This window comes from Eleutherodactylus coqui, chromosome 13 (genome assembly GCF_035609145.1).
Source record: "Eleutherodactylus coqui strain aEleCoq1 chromosome 13, aEleCoq1.hap1, whole genome shotgun sequence".
NCBI lineage: Eukaryota > Metazoa > Chordata > Amphibia > Anura > Eleutherodactylidae > Eleutherodactylus > Eleutherodactylus coqui.
The window spans coordinates 129,820,666-129,835,478 of NC_089849.1; the positions used below are offsets into that span (position 1 = coordinate 129,820,666).

General features: G+C 42.8%; 1 protein-coding gene across 4 annotated transcripts in view; it reads left to right on the forward strand.

Moving 5' to 3' along the window:
- Nucleotides 1-4,998, forward strand: part of LOC136588507 (zinc finger protein 665-like) — a 41,866-nt gene extending 36,868 nt beyond the window's left edge. For all 4 annotated transcript variants that reach the window (XM_066587774.1, XM_066587775.1, XM_066587777.1 and 1 more), the window contains exon 10: nt 2,501-4,998. In XM_066587774.1, coding sequence (XP_066443871.1) covers nt 2,501-4,419 — 1,919 coding nt within the window. In that variant the 3' untranslated portion in view covers nt 4,420-4,998. The remainder of the gene's footprint in view (nt 1-2,500) is intronic.
- Nucleotides 4,999-14,813: the final 9,815 nt, after the last annotated feature.

Below are 14,813 nucleotides of genomic sequence, written 5' to 3' on the forward strand. Positions count from 1 at the left end.
AAGATTTTTCTAGCAACTCTGCTCATATTACATGGCCAAAATCTGTGAATCTGAGCCTTGTCGTCTTGTCCTCCGTGAGTCTGAGCCTTGTCGTCTTGTCCTCCGTGAGTCTGAGCCTTGTCGTCTTGTCCTCCGTGAGTCTGAGCCTTGTCGTCTTGTCCTCCGTGAGTCTGAGCCTTGTCGTCTTGTCCTCCGTGAGTCTGAGCCTTGTCGTCTTGTCCTCCGTGAGTCTGAGCCTTGTCGTCTTGTCCTCCGTGAGTCTGAGCCTTGTCGTCTTGTCCTCCGTGAGCCTGAGCCTTGTCGTCTTGTCCTCCGTGAGCCTGAGCCTTGTCGTCTTGTCCTCCGTGAGCCTGAGCCTTGTCGTCTTGTCCTCCGTGAGCCTGAGCCTTGTCGTCTTGTCCTCCGTGAGCCTGAGCCTTGTCGTCTTGTCCTCCGTGAGCCTGAGCCTTGTCGTCTTGTCCTCCGTGAGCCTGAGCCTTGTCGTCTTGTCCTCCGTGAGCCTGAGCCTTGTCGTCTTGTCCTCCGTGAGCCTGAGCCTTGTCGTCTTGTCCTCCGTGAGCCTGAGCCTTGTCGTCTTGTCCTCCGTGAGCCTGAGCCTTGTCGTCTTGTCCTCCGTGAGCCTGAGCCTTGTCGTCTTGTCCTCCGTGAGCCTGAGCCTTGTCGTCTTGTCCTCCGTGAGCCTGAGCCTTGTCGTCTTGTCCTCCGTGAGCCTGAGCCTTGTCGTCTTGTCCTCCGTGAGCCTGAGCCTTGTCGTCTTGTCCTCCGTGAGCCTGAGCCTTGTCGTCTTGTCCTCCGTGAGCCTGCTCGTCTTGGCCTTCCGTGAGCCTGCTCGTCTTGGCCCTCCGCGAGCCTGCTCGTCTTGGCCTTCCGTGAGCCTGCTCGTCTTGGCCTTCCGTGAGCCTGCTCGTCTTGGCCTTCCGTGAGCCTGCTCGTCTTGGCCCTCCGTGAGCCTGCTCGTCTTGGCCCTCCGTGAGCCTGCTCGTCTTGGCCCTCCGTGAGCCTGCTCGTCTTGGCCCTCCGTGAGTCTACATATATACTTGGCCTCCACTGATATATCGGTTCATATATAAGTTCAGGACTTCTGTGTTATAATTACATAGTTCAAATGTTGAAAATGGATACCAGTTCATCAAGTCCAACCTATAATTCGTGTTCGCAAAAACGCCTATGAGGTGGATGCCAGTTGCTCCATTTTTGGGAATAATTTCTTTCTGACTTCAAATGCTAATCAGAATAAATCCCTGGGTCAACACCCCATCTCCAAAAATCTAGTTCCCATAACTTGTAAGAAGGTATTCAGGCCCTTCTAAATCTACATCTCGTGCTAGAGAGTTCAATAGTCTCATTGCTCTTACAGTAAAGAATCTCTCTGACTGTGAAACCTTTTTTCCATCTAGATGGAGAGGATGCCCCCTTTTCACGGCTATAGGCCTTTGTGTAAAATGATAATTATGGTACTGTCCATCCATATATTTTCACATTGTATTTAGATTCCCTCTAACTGAATAACTGCAAGTTTGATAACTTGTCTTGAAGGTAAAATCCCCTATTTTTCTTTGTTACCCTGGTCACCGTCTTTGCACACACTTTAGTTCAGCTGTGTTCTTATATACAAGTGTAATGGTAGTGTCACGTGCAACCTGTTACTGCGTAGCAATACCATGGCTTACCATGAATTACTGTGGCTTTGTGATGCAGTTATTGACTGTTTACTTAATAGTTTTTAACGTGTTTCTTCTATAAGAAAGAAAAAACCTCCAATAAGCGCACTGTAAATTGTGTGTAGTTTTGCAACAAAGCACATTTCTACCATGTTAAAACATTAGCTATTTTGAATACACAAGATACTCAGGGTAAATCAATGTGGAGGTCTCTTTGCTCATCAATTTAAAATTTTTCTCGATAATCAAAACACTACCATGAAGTTTTTTGTACAGTGTGGGCCATGAAAAATTAGCCGACACCACTCTCTTATGAAAGTTGTGTAAAAGAAAATCTTTGTTGCCCGTCACAACCAATCACAGCACAGCTTTCATTTTACCTCAGCAGTATAAGTAATGAAAGCTGTGCTGTGATTGGTTGTTATGGGCAGTAAAAGTTTCTTTTAGATCGCTTTCATAAGAGTGGTGCCAGCCTACTTATCTGTGGCCCACCCTGTAGATGCTATGGCGATGATGAGCAGTTATATTATGCATCCACATGAAGGCACCTCTCCACTCCCTGCTATCAGTCTTATGTCTATTACTAGAAAGGGGCATAACTTGAAAACTGACATAACAGTAAATTAGAAAGAAAAGAGAACCCTAGTGGAAAGTACCTTTTTTTTTTTCTTAGGTGGATTTTTCTGCATAAAAAAAATATAATTTATGGTAAAGTGATTGCACTTTTGCTAGTTATCACATTGGCTACCACATAAGCACAAGTTGTTTGACAGGTTAGGAACCATTTAATATTTTATTGTTGGAATTTTATAATATGTATATATTGTTTTCCTTAACAGCTGACCACGAGAACCTGTTAGAGGGACGTCTACTTTTATCTCAGGATTGTGAAATTGAATATATCACACAAGACTTTCCAGCAGAAACACCCATCACGATAAATGTACCCCCAGCACATCAGGTCTCGGAGCCCTGTTATCTAGAGGAACATTCACCTGATAGTTCATCTAATGTTACACAAAGTACTAAAACTAAAGGTGACAAACGGTTTCCATGTTCTGAATGTGGAAAATCTTTTACAAGAAAGTCCAATCTTTTTCGTCACGAGATAACCCACACTGGACAGAAACCTAATGTATGTAATGGGTGTGGAAAATCTTATACTCAGAAGTCACATCTTGTAGAACACCAGACATTTCACACTGGGGAAAAGCCATTTTCTTGTGCCACATGTGGAAAATGTTTTATGCAGAGGACCATTCTTTATAGACATCAGAGAATTCACACCGGCGAAAGCCCGTTTACATGTGGCGGTAAATCTTTTACCCATAAATCCCATCTTGTAGAACATCAGCAATTTCACATGAGAGAGAAAAAATACTCTTGTTCAGAATGTGAGGAATCTTTTGCCAAGAAATACATGTTTGTTAATCATCAAAGGATTCACACAGGAGAAAAAACATATTTTTGCTTAGGTTGTGTAAAATGCTTTTCTAAGAAGACACTTCTTGTTGACCACCAGAAAACTCACATAGGTGAAAGGACATATTCATGTTTGAAATGTGGGAAATCTTTTACAAAGAGATCGGGTCTTGAAAAACATAATTCAATTCATACAGGAGAGAGGCCGTTTCTGTGTTTGGAATGTGGGAAATGTTTTGCTAAGAAATCAGTTCTTACTGTCCATCAAAGAATTCACACAGGAGAAAGGCCATATCCATGTTTAGAATGTGGTAAACGGTTTACTAAGAAATCAGGTCTCGATAAACATCATCGAACTCACACAGGAGAGAGGCCATTTCTGTGTTCAGAATGTGGGAAATCGTTTTTCCAGAAATCAGGTCTCATTAAACATGAAATAATTCACAGAAAGGGAAAGTTGGTTTCATGTATGGAATGTGAGCTGGCTGATACATGTATCCACCCAGAGAGACATCATGAATTTGATAAAGCTAAGAGACCGTTTCTATGTTCAGAATGTGGGAAAGGGTTTACCCAGAAAGCATATCTTGTTAAACATCAGAAAATTCATACTGGAGAGAAGCCATTTTCATGTTTAGAATGTGGGAAATGTTTCATGCAAAAAGATCATCTTGAGCGACATCAGAGAATTCACACAGGGGAGAAGCCGTTCTCATGTTCAGAATGTGGAAAGTGTTTTACCCAGAAGAAAACTCTTGTTCAGCATCACAAAATTCACACTGGTGAGAAACCGTTTTCATGTTCAGAATGTTGGAAATGTTTTACACGTAAATGTCAGCTTGAAATACACCACAGGAGTCACACAGGAGAGAAGCCATTCTTATGTTTAGAATGTGGTAAATTTTTCGTCCAGAAGTGGGATCTTGTCAGACATCAGAAAATTCACCCAGAAAGAAAGCCATTAGAAATCGGAAAGGCTGGTACCCATGAAGTTCTCCAGAGGAATGACCTAGATGAGCGGCTGTTTTTATGTTCAGAATGTGGGAAATGTTTTAACATGAAATCGGGTCTGGTTACACATCAGAAAATTCACACAGGAGTGAAACCATTTTCATGCTTGAAATGTGGAAAATCTTTTACACGTAAATCTCCACTTACGATGCATTTGAAAACTCATACAGGAGAGAAACCATTTTCATGTTCAGAATGCGGGAGAGGTTTTATCCAGAGATCAGATCTTCTCAGGCATCATAAAATTCACACACGAGTTCCTCATGTTTCTGTTTTGGATGGATTTACCATTGATCTACTGAATCCCCAAATCATAGTTACATGAAGAGCAGAAAGAATAGGATCTAAGAGGAAAAAAGCGCCAAGAATTAACGTCCATCATTTTTTCTTCCAGATTCAAAACACTGTGCAGATTTCATTTTGTAACAACCAATTTCCCTTCTTTACGGACCTCGCTGAGGGACTTTAAACCTGCACATAAATCTTTTGAAGGCAGTTGATTGGCTGACTACTGACAGCAAAGTTACTGCTCTAACAGCCAGCGGCAGAGGAACCTCATGTCCTGGCAATTTAACACGTTACATGCCACAATAAGTGCAGCATGGAAGGAGATGACAGAGAACGGGGCTCCTACTGTCACCCATGCACACACTGCAATGCAATCGCAAGTTACCAATAGGTTCCCTTAGCAGCCAGAATGTAACTCAGCTTATTAGATCCCTCTTCCAGTTGAGTCTAATAGGTTGATGTAACAGACTTAGTAGAAAACCGTATATAAGTAATGCAGTGCAGTATATAAGTAATGCTGTCACTAAAGGGTTAAAATCGTTATTGTGGTCAGGGCTTTTACTGTTTTCTTCCTAACAAAGAACTCCGATTAAAGAGAACATGCTGACTACCCTCAGAGCATTGAACTCAGTAATGAAACTGTACGCGACAAGGTCCTCTGCTGGCCGACAAATGGAGTGTTAAATCTGTCTAGACGTTGGATTTGAAGCCACCTATTGAAGAAAATAAATTGGTATGTAAAAAGTAAGAGATTAAAGTTTACCCATCTTTGCTGTTTTGTTAATTCCCATTGGTATGCCAGGAAAGTGTATCCTACAGTCTAATCCTCTCCCGTGTATATTGGGACTAAGTGTGGATTGTTTGCTCAAACTTCATCATTGATAGAACTCCAGAGATCAAAGATCCTTCTTTTAATTCATGTATTTCCTGTTCTTATCTCATACATGGGATCTGTAAATGGATGCACACCAAGCATCGCCTGAAATCTTTACTGTTTCGAGCAGGTAGTGGTGGGGCTGTGGAGACCAACTGCGACAGTCACTTCATGCCGATTTGGAGTTACACAGGTATGAGTATTATCCAATAAAACCGTAACAACAGTTTGTGGTAGAATTATGATGCATGAATGAGGGGAAGCTCCTTGCTTACATGTAGGTACTACCAGAGTACGGAAAATTGTAACTTGCTCCATCAAGCCATGGGAATGGTGATCTTTCCTACAAGTCAGTTGACTTCCACACTGTGAGATTGTTTTTCTGCAGGACAGGAAATGAAACCTGCTAAGAAATGGTGGCCATTAATACTGGGCAGCTCTGTGGCTAGTCAGGTGTATCTCTGAATCTGGGACTCAAGTATGCCAGGATAAAGTGTGGGATAAATGTATAAAAAATTGTGGTTATAGGCGCAATAACATTTAACTCAAAGAGGCGTAAGACATGTTTTCGAGCTCAACTCCTGTTTTTATTGAAAATTAATCCAGCATATAGATGCGTTTCGGGGCCGGTGCGCCCCTTCCTCAGTATTTTAGCTGGGGATACATAGCCAGCAGTGGTGTGTTCGCTTTACAGAGGAGTGGAGCAGAAAGTGTAAGAAAGTCAACTTTACCGAACAGATATGACTCAGCAAAGAAATATGGTTGGACTTCCATTTATGAAGGAGAGCCTGCTGCTCAGAAAAAAGGATGAAAGTTAGTAGAATAGAATGTGAGACCTTAAGTTGAACTTTCAAATACTTAAAGGGGTTTTCCTGTTAAAGTGTTTTGGCCAAACTTTAATGTGCTGTTGGCATTTCTTAAATAGGACTACCATGTGCCTTGATGAGAAGCATCTTTCCAGGCTGTCACGTTACCGTATCAGTCTATTACTATCAAAGCTTACAAAAAGAGGCGTGTCTGATTGTTCCACTTACATCACAGGAAGCTATTTTTTTTTGCTGCAGCTCCTTCTCCCCGAGCGCAGCCGGAATTCCTCATTTCTACATTTAGCTCCAAAGGGCAGTGGCTTGGGAAGCTCCTGGAACGCATCTCTCTGCTCCTCGACCTTTGTCGAGTTGCACATCACTGCTGCAGTGCTTCAATATCCACCATGGTTAGTACTTTTTTTTTCTCACTTTGAGTATTTGGTTCTGGTGGTTGGATTTGTGGCTGCTCAGTCTCACGTGATGCTGGGGGTCTGATGTATGGCAGGGGGTCTGTTCTGGGGGTCGTGATGTGTATTGCGGGGTATGATCTTTTTGGGTCTGTGTGCTTTGGAGTTGAATCTGTGGGCCTGATGTGTGGCTGGGGAGGGGGGAGAATCTGTTCATCTGTTCTGGGTGTCTGATGTGCGGCTAGGGGCATTGATGTAAAAATATATTAAAAACAGACGATTGCTTGTGCAGGTTCAGCAAGAATGAATGACATTTTGAAGTGCTTTCACCCTGCTTACGTAAGGGTCTGCATGAAATAGCCTATGAGTGAAAACGAAGTGAGGGCCCGAGTCTTGTCTTCTCCACACCGGTTGCTCTGGCTGAGTAAATCCATTGGATTAAAGCTTGCTTCCAGTGGAGAGGGTGCCGGTGTCATCGCTCTACAATGGACTATATGTCGGAGACTACAACTATTTTTTTATGACATACACTGTAACAAGTTTTGAGACCATACTAGTCCCTGTATCTGGCAGAAATGTTCTGATGTTACAACATAGTCCCTTAAATATATTCTCATCCCCGCCCCCCCCCCCCCCCCCCCCCCCCCCCATCCCCTTGCCAGCCATTTTCAGCTTATTAAACAATCAGCGGTAGTTGCACCAGAACACCAACCTGCTGGACGTCACAATGTGAAAGTAGCAGATGCTCAAACAGTTGATATTAAATAATATAACCGTACATCTAAAACCAGTTGTCAAACATTCAGAGCATTTGCAATTGAAACATAGTATATATATAACCTTGGCTTATAAATCCTCATTAACATTGGCCAGTCCAGGAAGTAGTAAACAAGCATGCACTCGCTGTGGCCCCAACTAGTAATGGGTGATTAGTGGAATAATCATTTTGTGTCTGTATCAGGCCGACTTCACGAAAACCATTGTGACTCATTCTGACACCAATTAAAGTCAGTTTCACCATTTTTCACTCCAGAAGGTCTCCAATGCAGCTGAAGCCCCCCAAAGGGCATGGGAATACAGCCACACATTTAGGGAACACTTCGCTCCTCCGAAGCAATTGGTCAAAATAGTGGTGTAGGGGTCAATTGTACCACAGGGGGGACCACTGAAAACAAAAGAAGGCCCATAAAGGGTCTCCTAGATTACAAATTGCGATAAGAAAGACCGCAGGTAGGCTGCTTGTTTTAAAAGCAATGTCATACATTGTACATGGACAAATTCTGCCAGATGATCACAACACTCAAGCACGGGCCTTCACCAAGGAAAAGCTGCAGAGCTATACACCTACTTGTGCTTTAGAAAATGTGTGTTTTGGGAGGGAGTTTAGGAGGCAACAGATAAGGATGAATGTCCCACATCTCTTAGGGATACCATGAAACATGGACCGCCACTTTTGGCTTCGTGCCCTGGTCATTGAGTATTTGTATTAATCTTATAGCATTTTTTCAAATACAGAGAGTAAAGATTGTACCCATGTAGAGGGCACTGAGTACAGTGACAAACTTGTGGATTTAATGGGACCCAAGGAACCAAATCTTTTGACCATGGCCTCTAAACCCCAGAAAATATGGTCAAATGCCTTTTCTGCATCTAAGGAAGGAATACGAGCTCATCGTTCTAATGAGATTCAGGAACTGCCGGGTTTCCTCAGGGGTCTTTGTGGAATATATCCCACTTGATCTGCAGCAACCAATGTTGGAAGAAAAGTCTGTTACTAAGGATTAAATCTTAACATCCATATAAAATAAAGAAATAGGACCAAAATTAGCTGGGATGTGGTTTCCTTTGCAGGTTTGGGTGGGGTAATGATAAGGGCTTCTAACATTTCTGAAGGAAAGGCACCTCCCATCACGGTCCTGTTAAATACCAAAACTAAATAGGGAGCTAAAACCATAGAATATTTTTTGTAATACCCATTGGAAAACCCATCTGGTGCTGGGGATTTAAAGGGTTTTAACATTTTAATAGCTTCTTGGACTTCAGATATGGAAATCAGCGTAGAATGGGTGGTAAATTGCTGAGGTGACAGACAAGAAAGATTATTACTCTGAAGGAAATTGGAAATCTTCAGTTGGGGTTGATGTGTATTTCTAAAGAGAAGACTAGTATGAAGCAAATGCACTATATGTTTCTTGGTGATGGTTAATTATCACTGCTGGAGTCTAGAAGAAATTAAACCCTTTCCTTGATAATCTATAAATGTTAACCCATAATGCTCCGGTACGGTTATCGTGGGTATAGAATTACATATTAATTTATTGGAAAATGATACCATGTTTTACAGTGAAACGGTGTTCAAGTGTGGCCCTCAAATTAAATAGTTTTTCTGTTCTTTGGGACGGAGGATTAGCTTTGTTTAAACAGTTAAAATTATTGATCTGAGAGGTCAGGAGGGTTAGTTCCTCTTAGCCCTAGAACAGGATTCAATACCGAGAAAACATTGGGGACAGATTTGGAATTAATAGTGAAGAACATTTCTAGTTCTGTTTTCAATTTAGATTCAATTTCTGGATGTGATAGAATATATTCACTAAGTCTCTATAGGAAGGAAGGGAAATGAGGAATTTCTCATGTAACGACAAAGATATTGGGGCGTGATCTGACCAGGTAATGGTTCTGATCTCTGTCTATATGACCTCCTCCAAAGCCCTGGCATCTGAAAAGAAAGGTGAGTAAGAAGAATGTGGCAAAGATAAGAAAGTGTAATCTCTCTGAGAGCTATGCAGACAGCGCCAGACATCCTAGAACTGTTCATTCTGCAAAAGTGGGACAATAGGGTCTAGATTTAGAAGAGAAATCCAGACAGATCCATAACAAAATTGAAATCTTCTATATTTATCATAGTATTTGCTGTTTGTGTGGAAAATGTCCTTTTCACCTTGGTAAATGTATATTATTAGTTTGGCAAACTAGAATCATAAAGCGACCCAATGGCTCTAGATACAAATTTTGCCACAGATTGCTATTAGAACTCCTCTTTTTTTCTCTTAACAGGGTTAGCAGCAAGGAAGAGATATGTAGATTTGGGATGTGAACACTTAGGATGATTATCTCTTACAATACTACATGTGCGTGTAATTTAAGGGCCTCGTGCCATAATAGTGTACCTTCAAAAGGACTGTTTAAGCCCTTAACATTTAGGGAAGAAATAGTGATAGGCTTGGTGGATACATAAACAAAAATGCTCTGCTGTCTTCATGACTATCTGAAAGTGGTGGGCATATAACATGCAAAGTAACCGCTCAACAATATCAGGAAAAAGTAACAAAATATCAAATTAAAGAACTGAAAAGTAGTACATTGTTCACCCAGTGCGCGTTGCACAGTAGATGAATAAAAAATATTAATATATTTCTACATCATAAATTAAACTGAATGACAGAAAGTAATAAGAATTTGAAGAGTAAAATACGAGAGAAAAATGAACATCTTCATCAGGATAATTATCATTTAGATAATATTAGGTAATAATCATTGTAATGACCAGTCTTGCTAACGGAGCTCCATTTCTGTGTGATCTAAGGTGGGGATGAGTTTGCTGAAGGGAGTGAAACTTGTTCAGGAATGTGAATGTCTCTTTTTTTAAAGTGTCAGCCCATCCACTACAGGCATTTATAGAATATGACGCTCCATTTCTTGAGATAAGCTTGGCAGGGAATCCCTATTTATATTTGTATTGGCACCAGGGAGAGCAAAGGTGACCAGCATAAATTGTCAACAAAGTTGTAGAGTTGCTGGAGAAACATCAGAACTACTTTATATGGGTCTGGTAAGGATCCTCTATGCCCCCTTTCATTCAGAAGCTTTTCTTTGCTCTGATAGAAATGGATTACAGGTCAGAACATCTTGTGGTGTATTCTCCAAAGCGGGCCCTGGGGATCCCGTGATCTCTGTCAGTGGAGTAATCCAATGGGGGTAGTGATGAAAGTAATGTTTGGAAAAGCTGGAGTAGAAATTGAGGAAGGTTAAGGACTGATTGCGTGAAATTTGATGTTATTTCTTCCTAACCTGTCTTCAAGGTCTATGACCTTCTCTCATAGATGAAAGATGTCTTCCAATGCATCATGCACATCTACTAATATGTTGTGAGCAGTAGAAAATTCACCCATCATTTGTACCCTGTGAGATGTACATGTGGCAAGGTGCTTGAGGTTGGTCTGAAGTTGGCTGGAAATCTTTAGCATATGTCTAAGCAATTCCTTCAGTGTAGTCGTAGTTAAAAGATTAACTGAAATAGAATACACTTGCAGACTGCAGCAGAGATGATCCATGCAAAAACTTCAGTGGTAGCAGTGTGAGATCTTTTTGTGGAGGGAGGGCTGTTAGAATTAGGAGAGAGCTATAGAGAATCGGGCACATTTCTTACAGATACTTCTCTAGTAGCAAGGATCCGTCTCGATGTTCCCGGAGAAGGTAAACCAGTTGAAGATTGTTGGGAATAGGAACCACATTCATGGGACGTAGATGCCGCATGGTCAGGATCGAGCTAGCAGTCAGAAGGATCTGTGTCTTTGTCTACTTCATGGGGGCCAGGAGGAAAAAAATCTGTTGCTGCGGTTCTGGGATCACTTCCTTTCTAAATAATCTGGTACAGGTTTTGTATGTGTTTATCTTCTGGCTCTGGTGGGAGTGGTATTGAGACATGCTTGGCCTCACCTGTGGGTAATTTGTCACGACTATTTAGCCTGGCTTGGTGCTTAGCTCAAGTGCTGTTTAATTTTCATTCTTCTTCTGGCTTTGGTGGAAGTTAGAGCTTGCAGCTAGATATTCTGCTTGCCTTAATCTTCTCATGCCAAGTACAGCGGTTATCATCTTGTTTCTTGTGGGTGTTTCCTATTCCATATAGGGTCAGCTGGTGGCCTAGGTACGTGGTCAGGTTTGCCCTTCTCAGGGTGGGTTACCTGCGTATAGGCAGGTCCATTCCCTGGGATAAGTTTTTTAGGGACAGTGTTTTCCTTGTTGTGGTTGTCTGTATTGTTTACCACTGTTTGGTGTACTTTTGCGTGAGTATTTCAGGTTACAGATCTAGCGCGTCCAGTTTGAATGCAATATTTGTGAGCTTTATGTGGGCTGTAGATTTTGTGTTTTCGGGCCATTGTTAATTAGGATAAACTCTATCTATAAAATACTAGTACTTTTGTTGTTAAAGATACTGAAGTGTACATTCCAGCAAGTCACTCTCGTAGTTTGTAAGCAAGTAAATCAGAGATGGCCATCATACATAACTGAAAAGTGGCAAGAACTGGTTTACGTAAACATGCTATGAGGCGCTTGGAGCCATAAATAGTCAAGAATGTTAAGATCAATGAACCATGGTTTTATGCAGGTTTATCGTATTGGTATAGAGGGTTGACCACATAAACAGGTGTTACTTCTATGATGTAACAAAAGTCACTTTGTGAGCTGATATGGTTTGTTTTCTATACCAATACTATCAAACAGATATCCACTTGTGTTGTAGTATACATTTATAGAGGGCAGCCACCTGATGTCCTGTATTATGAGAGACTGAATTGCTTTAAGTATTCAGCATGTTCAACATAAAGGTAAAAGAAACAAAATGATGCCTGGTTATGCAGACAGAAGGATGGAGATTAGAACAAAAATAATGATAAAAGTAATGGAGGTGGCCAGGTGTACTTATAGTCCCCAGATGTATCTTCCCAACCTCCAGCAAGGGAAGGAGAAGGGATTTTGCTAATTCCCTTCCCCTAATATTCAGTTTCCACCTTGCTGGAGAGCGTAGGTCTCTATCTGTCCTCCTTCCACATATTTTGAAGCTGCCATCATTAGGTGCTGCAGCTGCAGTACATTTAGGGCTACTCTGCTTATCTTCGGCCGGCCTCTGTTAAATTAAGTCTGCCCCACGGTCCGCACAGGGAGCTGCAGGGGTAGCCCGGGGTGGAAGGAGCCTGTATATGTCCAAGCTGGAGGAGCAGTCACCAATTCGCCTGCAGCTTCCAGTAGCAGAGCCGGTCTGAGGAAAACTACACTGCCTATATGGAGGAGACAGTCACCGAATCCAGTCTCCGATCTAGGCAAGTGGACATGGAAGATCTCTATTTGGGTCTGGGGAAGGACATCCGATCCCAAAGCACGTAAGCAGGGTGTACAGCAGTTATGTCCCGCATGAGGTTGTTGCACATTCTGTACCACCATGGATCTAGGGCCAGCAGGAGGGGGATGGAGGACTGGCTTCTGACCTTGGCACACGCTACAATATGGGGTAGATGTCAGTGAAGATGGTAGTGGCTCAGTTTCTGCTCTCCGCTTCCCAATTTTGGCTCTGTAGCATGATCATCAATTGCAGACTAAAGGCCTGAAGTAGGCATACTACTGCCCCTACACAACTGGTTCTCTGTGCTCAGAAGCTACGTTATTACCAAGTAGCGAGATGGAAGAAGAGGCAGCTACAGCAGTGGAAGAGGCTTCAGGACGAGGATGACCCTTTATCCTCTGACCCAGGTGGGTTCTCCAGGGTAGCTGGCGCTCGCAGTTCATGTTACCATTCAACAACGATGTGTTGAGGTTGTTTATGTTCTTGACGGGTTTTATACGCTTACCACAGATCTTACAGATGACCACTCTTCTGTAATCACATGTGGTTTTTAAGAATACCCAGGCTGTATGAGTGCGGTGGACATACCTAGCTGTGGGTCTCATGTTGGTACTGCTGCGACTACAAGTAGCTGATAGTGATGCTGCAGCTCTTACGCTTGTCTGTGGAACCCTACTCCCCATCATAGCATGGTGCTACCCCACAATGTCTGCCTATTGCCCTCTCTTCCCCTGTGAGCTGCTATCGTGACTCTCCCTGTCTGTCCGTGTTGAGTTAAGCACCCCATTATCTACCTCTTGTTCATTGTCGTTGTCCTCCTGCCTCTCTCACATAATCTGTTTATACCCAGGACTGCAACAGGCATAAACAGGCTGAACTAGATCGACATTGTCTTCATTCAGTCTATCATACTATGTATTTTACTATGTCACAGTGAGCATCGTGAGATGGCACCTCTGTTTCCACATCCTCCTGAGTACACATTGCCTGTGGAGGGCTGACTGCACAATCTGACCCACCCTCCAAGTCATCTTTAGAGGGGAAAAATGGTTAGGCATCAGTGCATTCAATGTCTTGGTCTTTTCCCTCTGGTTGCTTGGACTACCCGGTCGACAACCATGACACGAATGATCAAACAGCTCCTCAGACTGATCCATAGGGACTGCTCCAGAGGGTGCGAGGTATGCTCATGGCCGACTGGTGCAGACTCACTGCTGTGTTCCTGCGACCTGGAAGAAAAGGAGGTAGTAGTACTTGAGGGATATTGTGCCATCCACTGTATGACCTGTGGTGTGTATTGTACATGTCACACATGGGCAGATCCACTTCTAAGGAATGGCAGTGGGTTTGCCTCATCTCCTGCAGAATGTGAAGCTGTTGCTTCAGACGTAGCAGCGTGAAGTGCCAACTTGGCCCATCCTCTACCACCACCACGTCTCCTACTCCTAGCTTTCTTCTCGTTTCCTTTTATAGTTTTGATTTTTTTTTTTGTTCACTTTTTATTGAAGTTTTATGTAACTTTTCAGTTAACTTTGTAGTTTGCAGAAAACTACTGCTAGCTGAATAAGGCCTGAAAATAATTAATTGGCACTGCCAAGTAAATAAGCCACATTTAGGTTTTAGTTTGGGCACTGATGTCAGCCATGTTCGTATTTGGAGACCTAGGGATGAGTGCCTCAATTTCTGTCTTTGCTGTGGAGCAGCACACTGCCCCCTGCTGTTGTGCTGGTCTGGGGGCCATCGCATACGACAGTTGGTCACCCCCAATAGTGGTACAAGGAACAATGCAGCTCGGCGAAATGTTCTGCAACCACATGTGTTCCTCTCATGGTAGATTTTTCAAGATGCATCTTACAGCAGCATAATGCGCGGCCGCGCACACAAGGAGATCACAGGAAGCCCCCAGAACAATGTCACACCTCCGTGGCTGCCCGGTCACCAGATTTATTGGCAATAGAACATGTATGGGACCATCTGGGATGCCAACTTTGACAGCCTATGAGTTTTCATTATCTAGACTCAATTACAGCAAATGTGGAGCGATATGCTACAGGATACCATATGGAACCTGTATGCTTCCATACCCACCGGTATCACATCTTGTATCCAAGCTAGGGCGAGTATAGCAAAGAACTGCAGCCTCCCTGCTCGCCAGTATCACATATTGTATCCAAACTAGAGGCGGTACAACAGGGTACTAGAGCCTCCATGCCCCCCGTATCACAT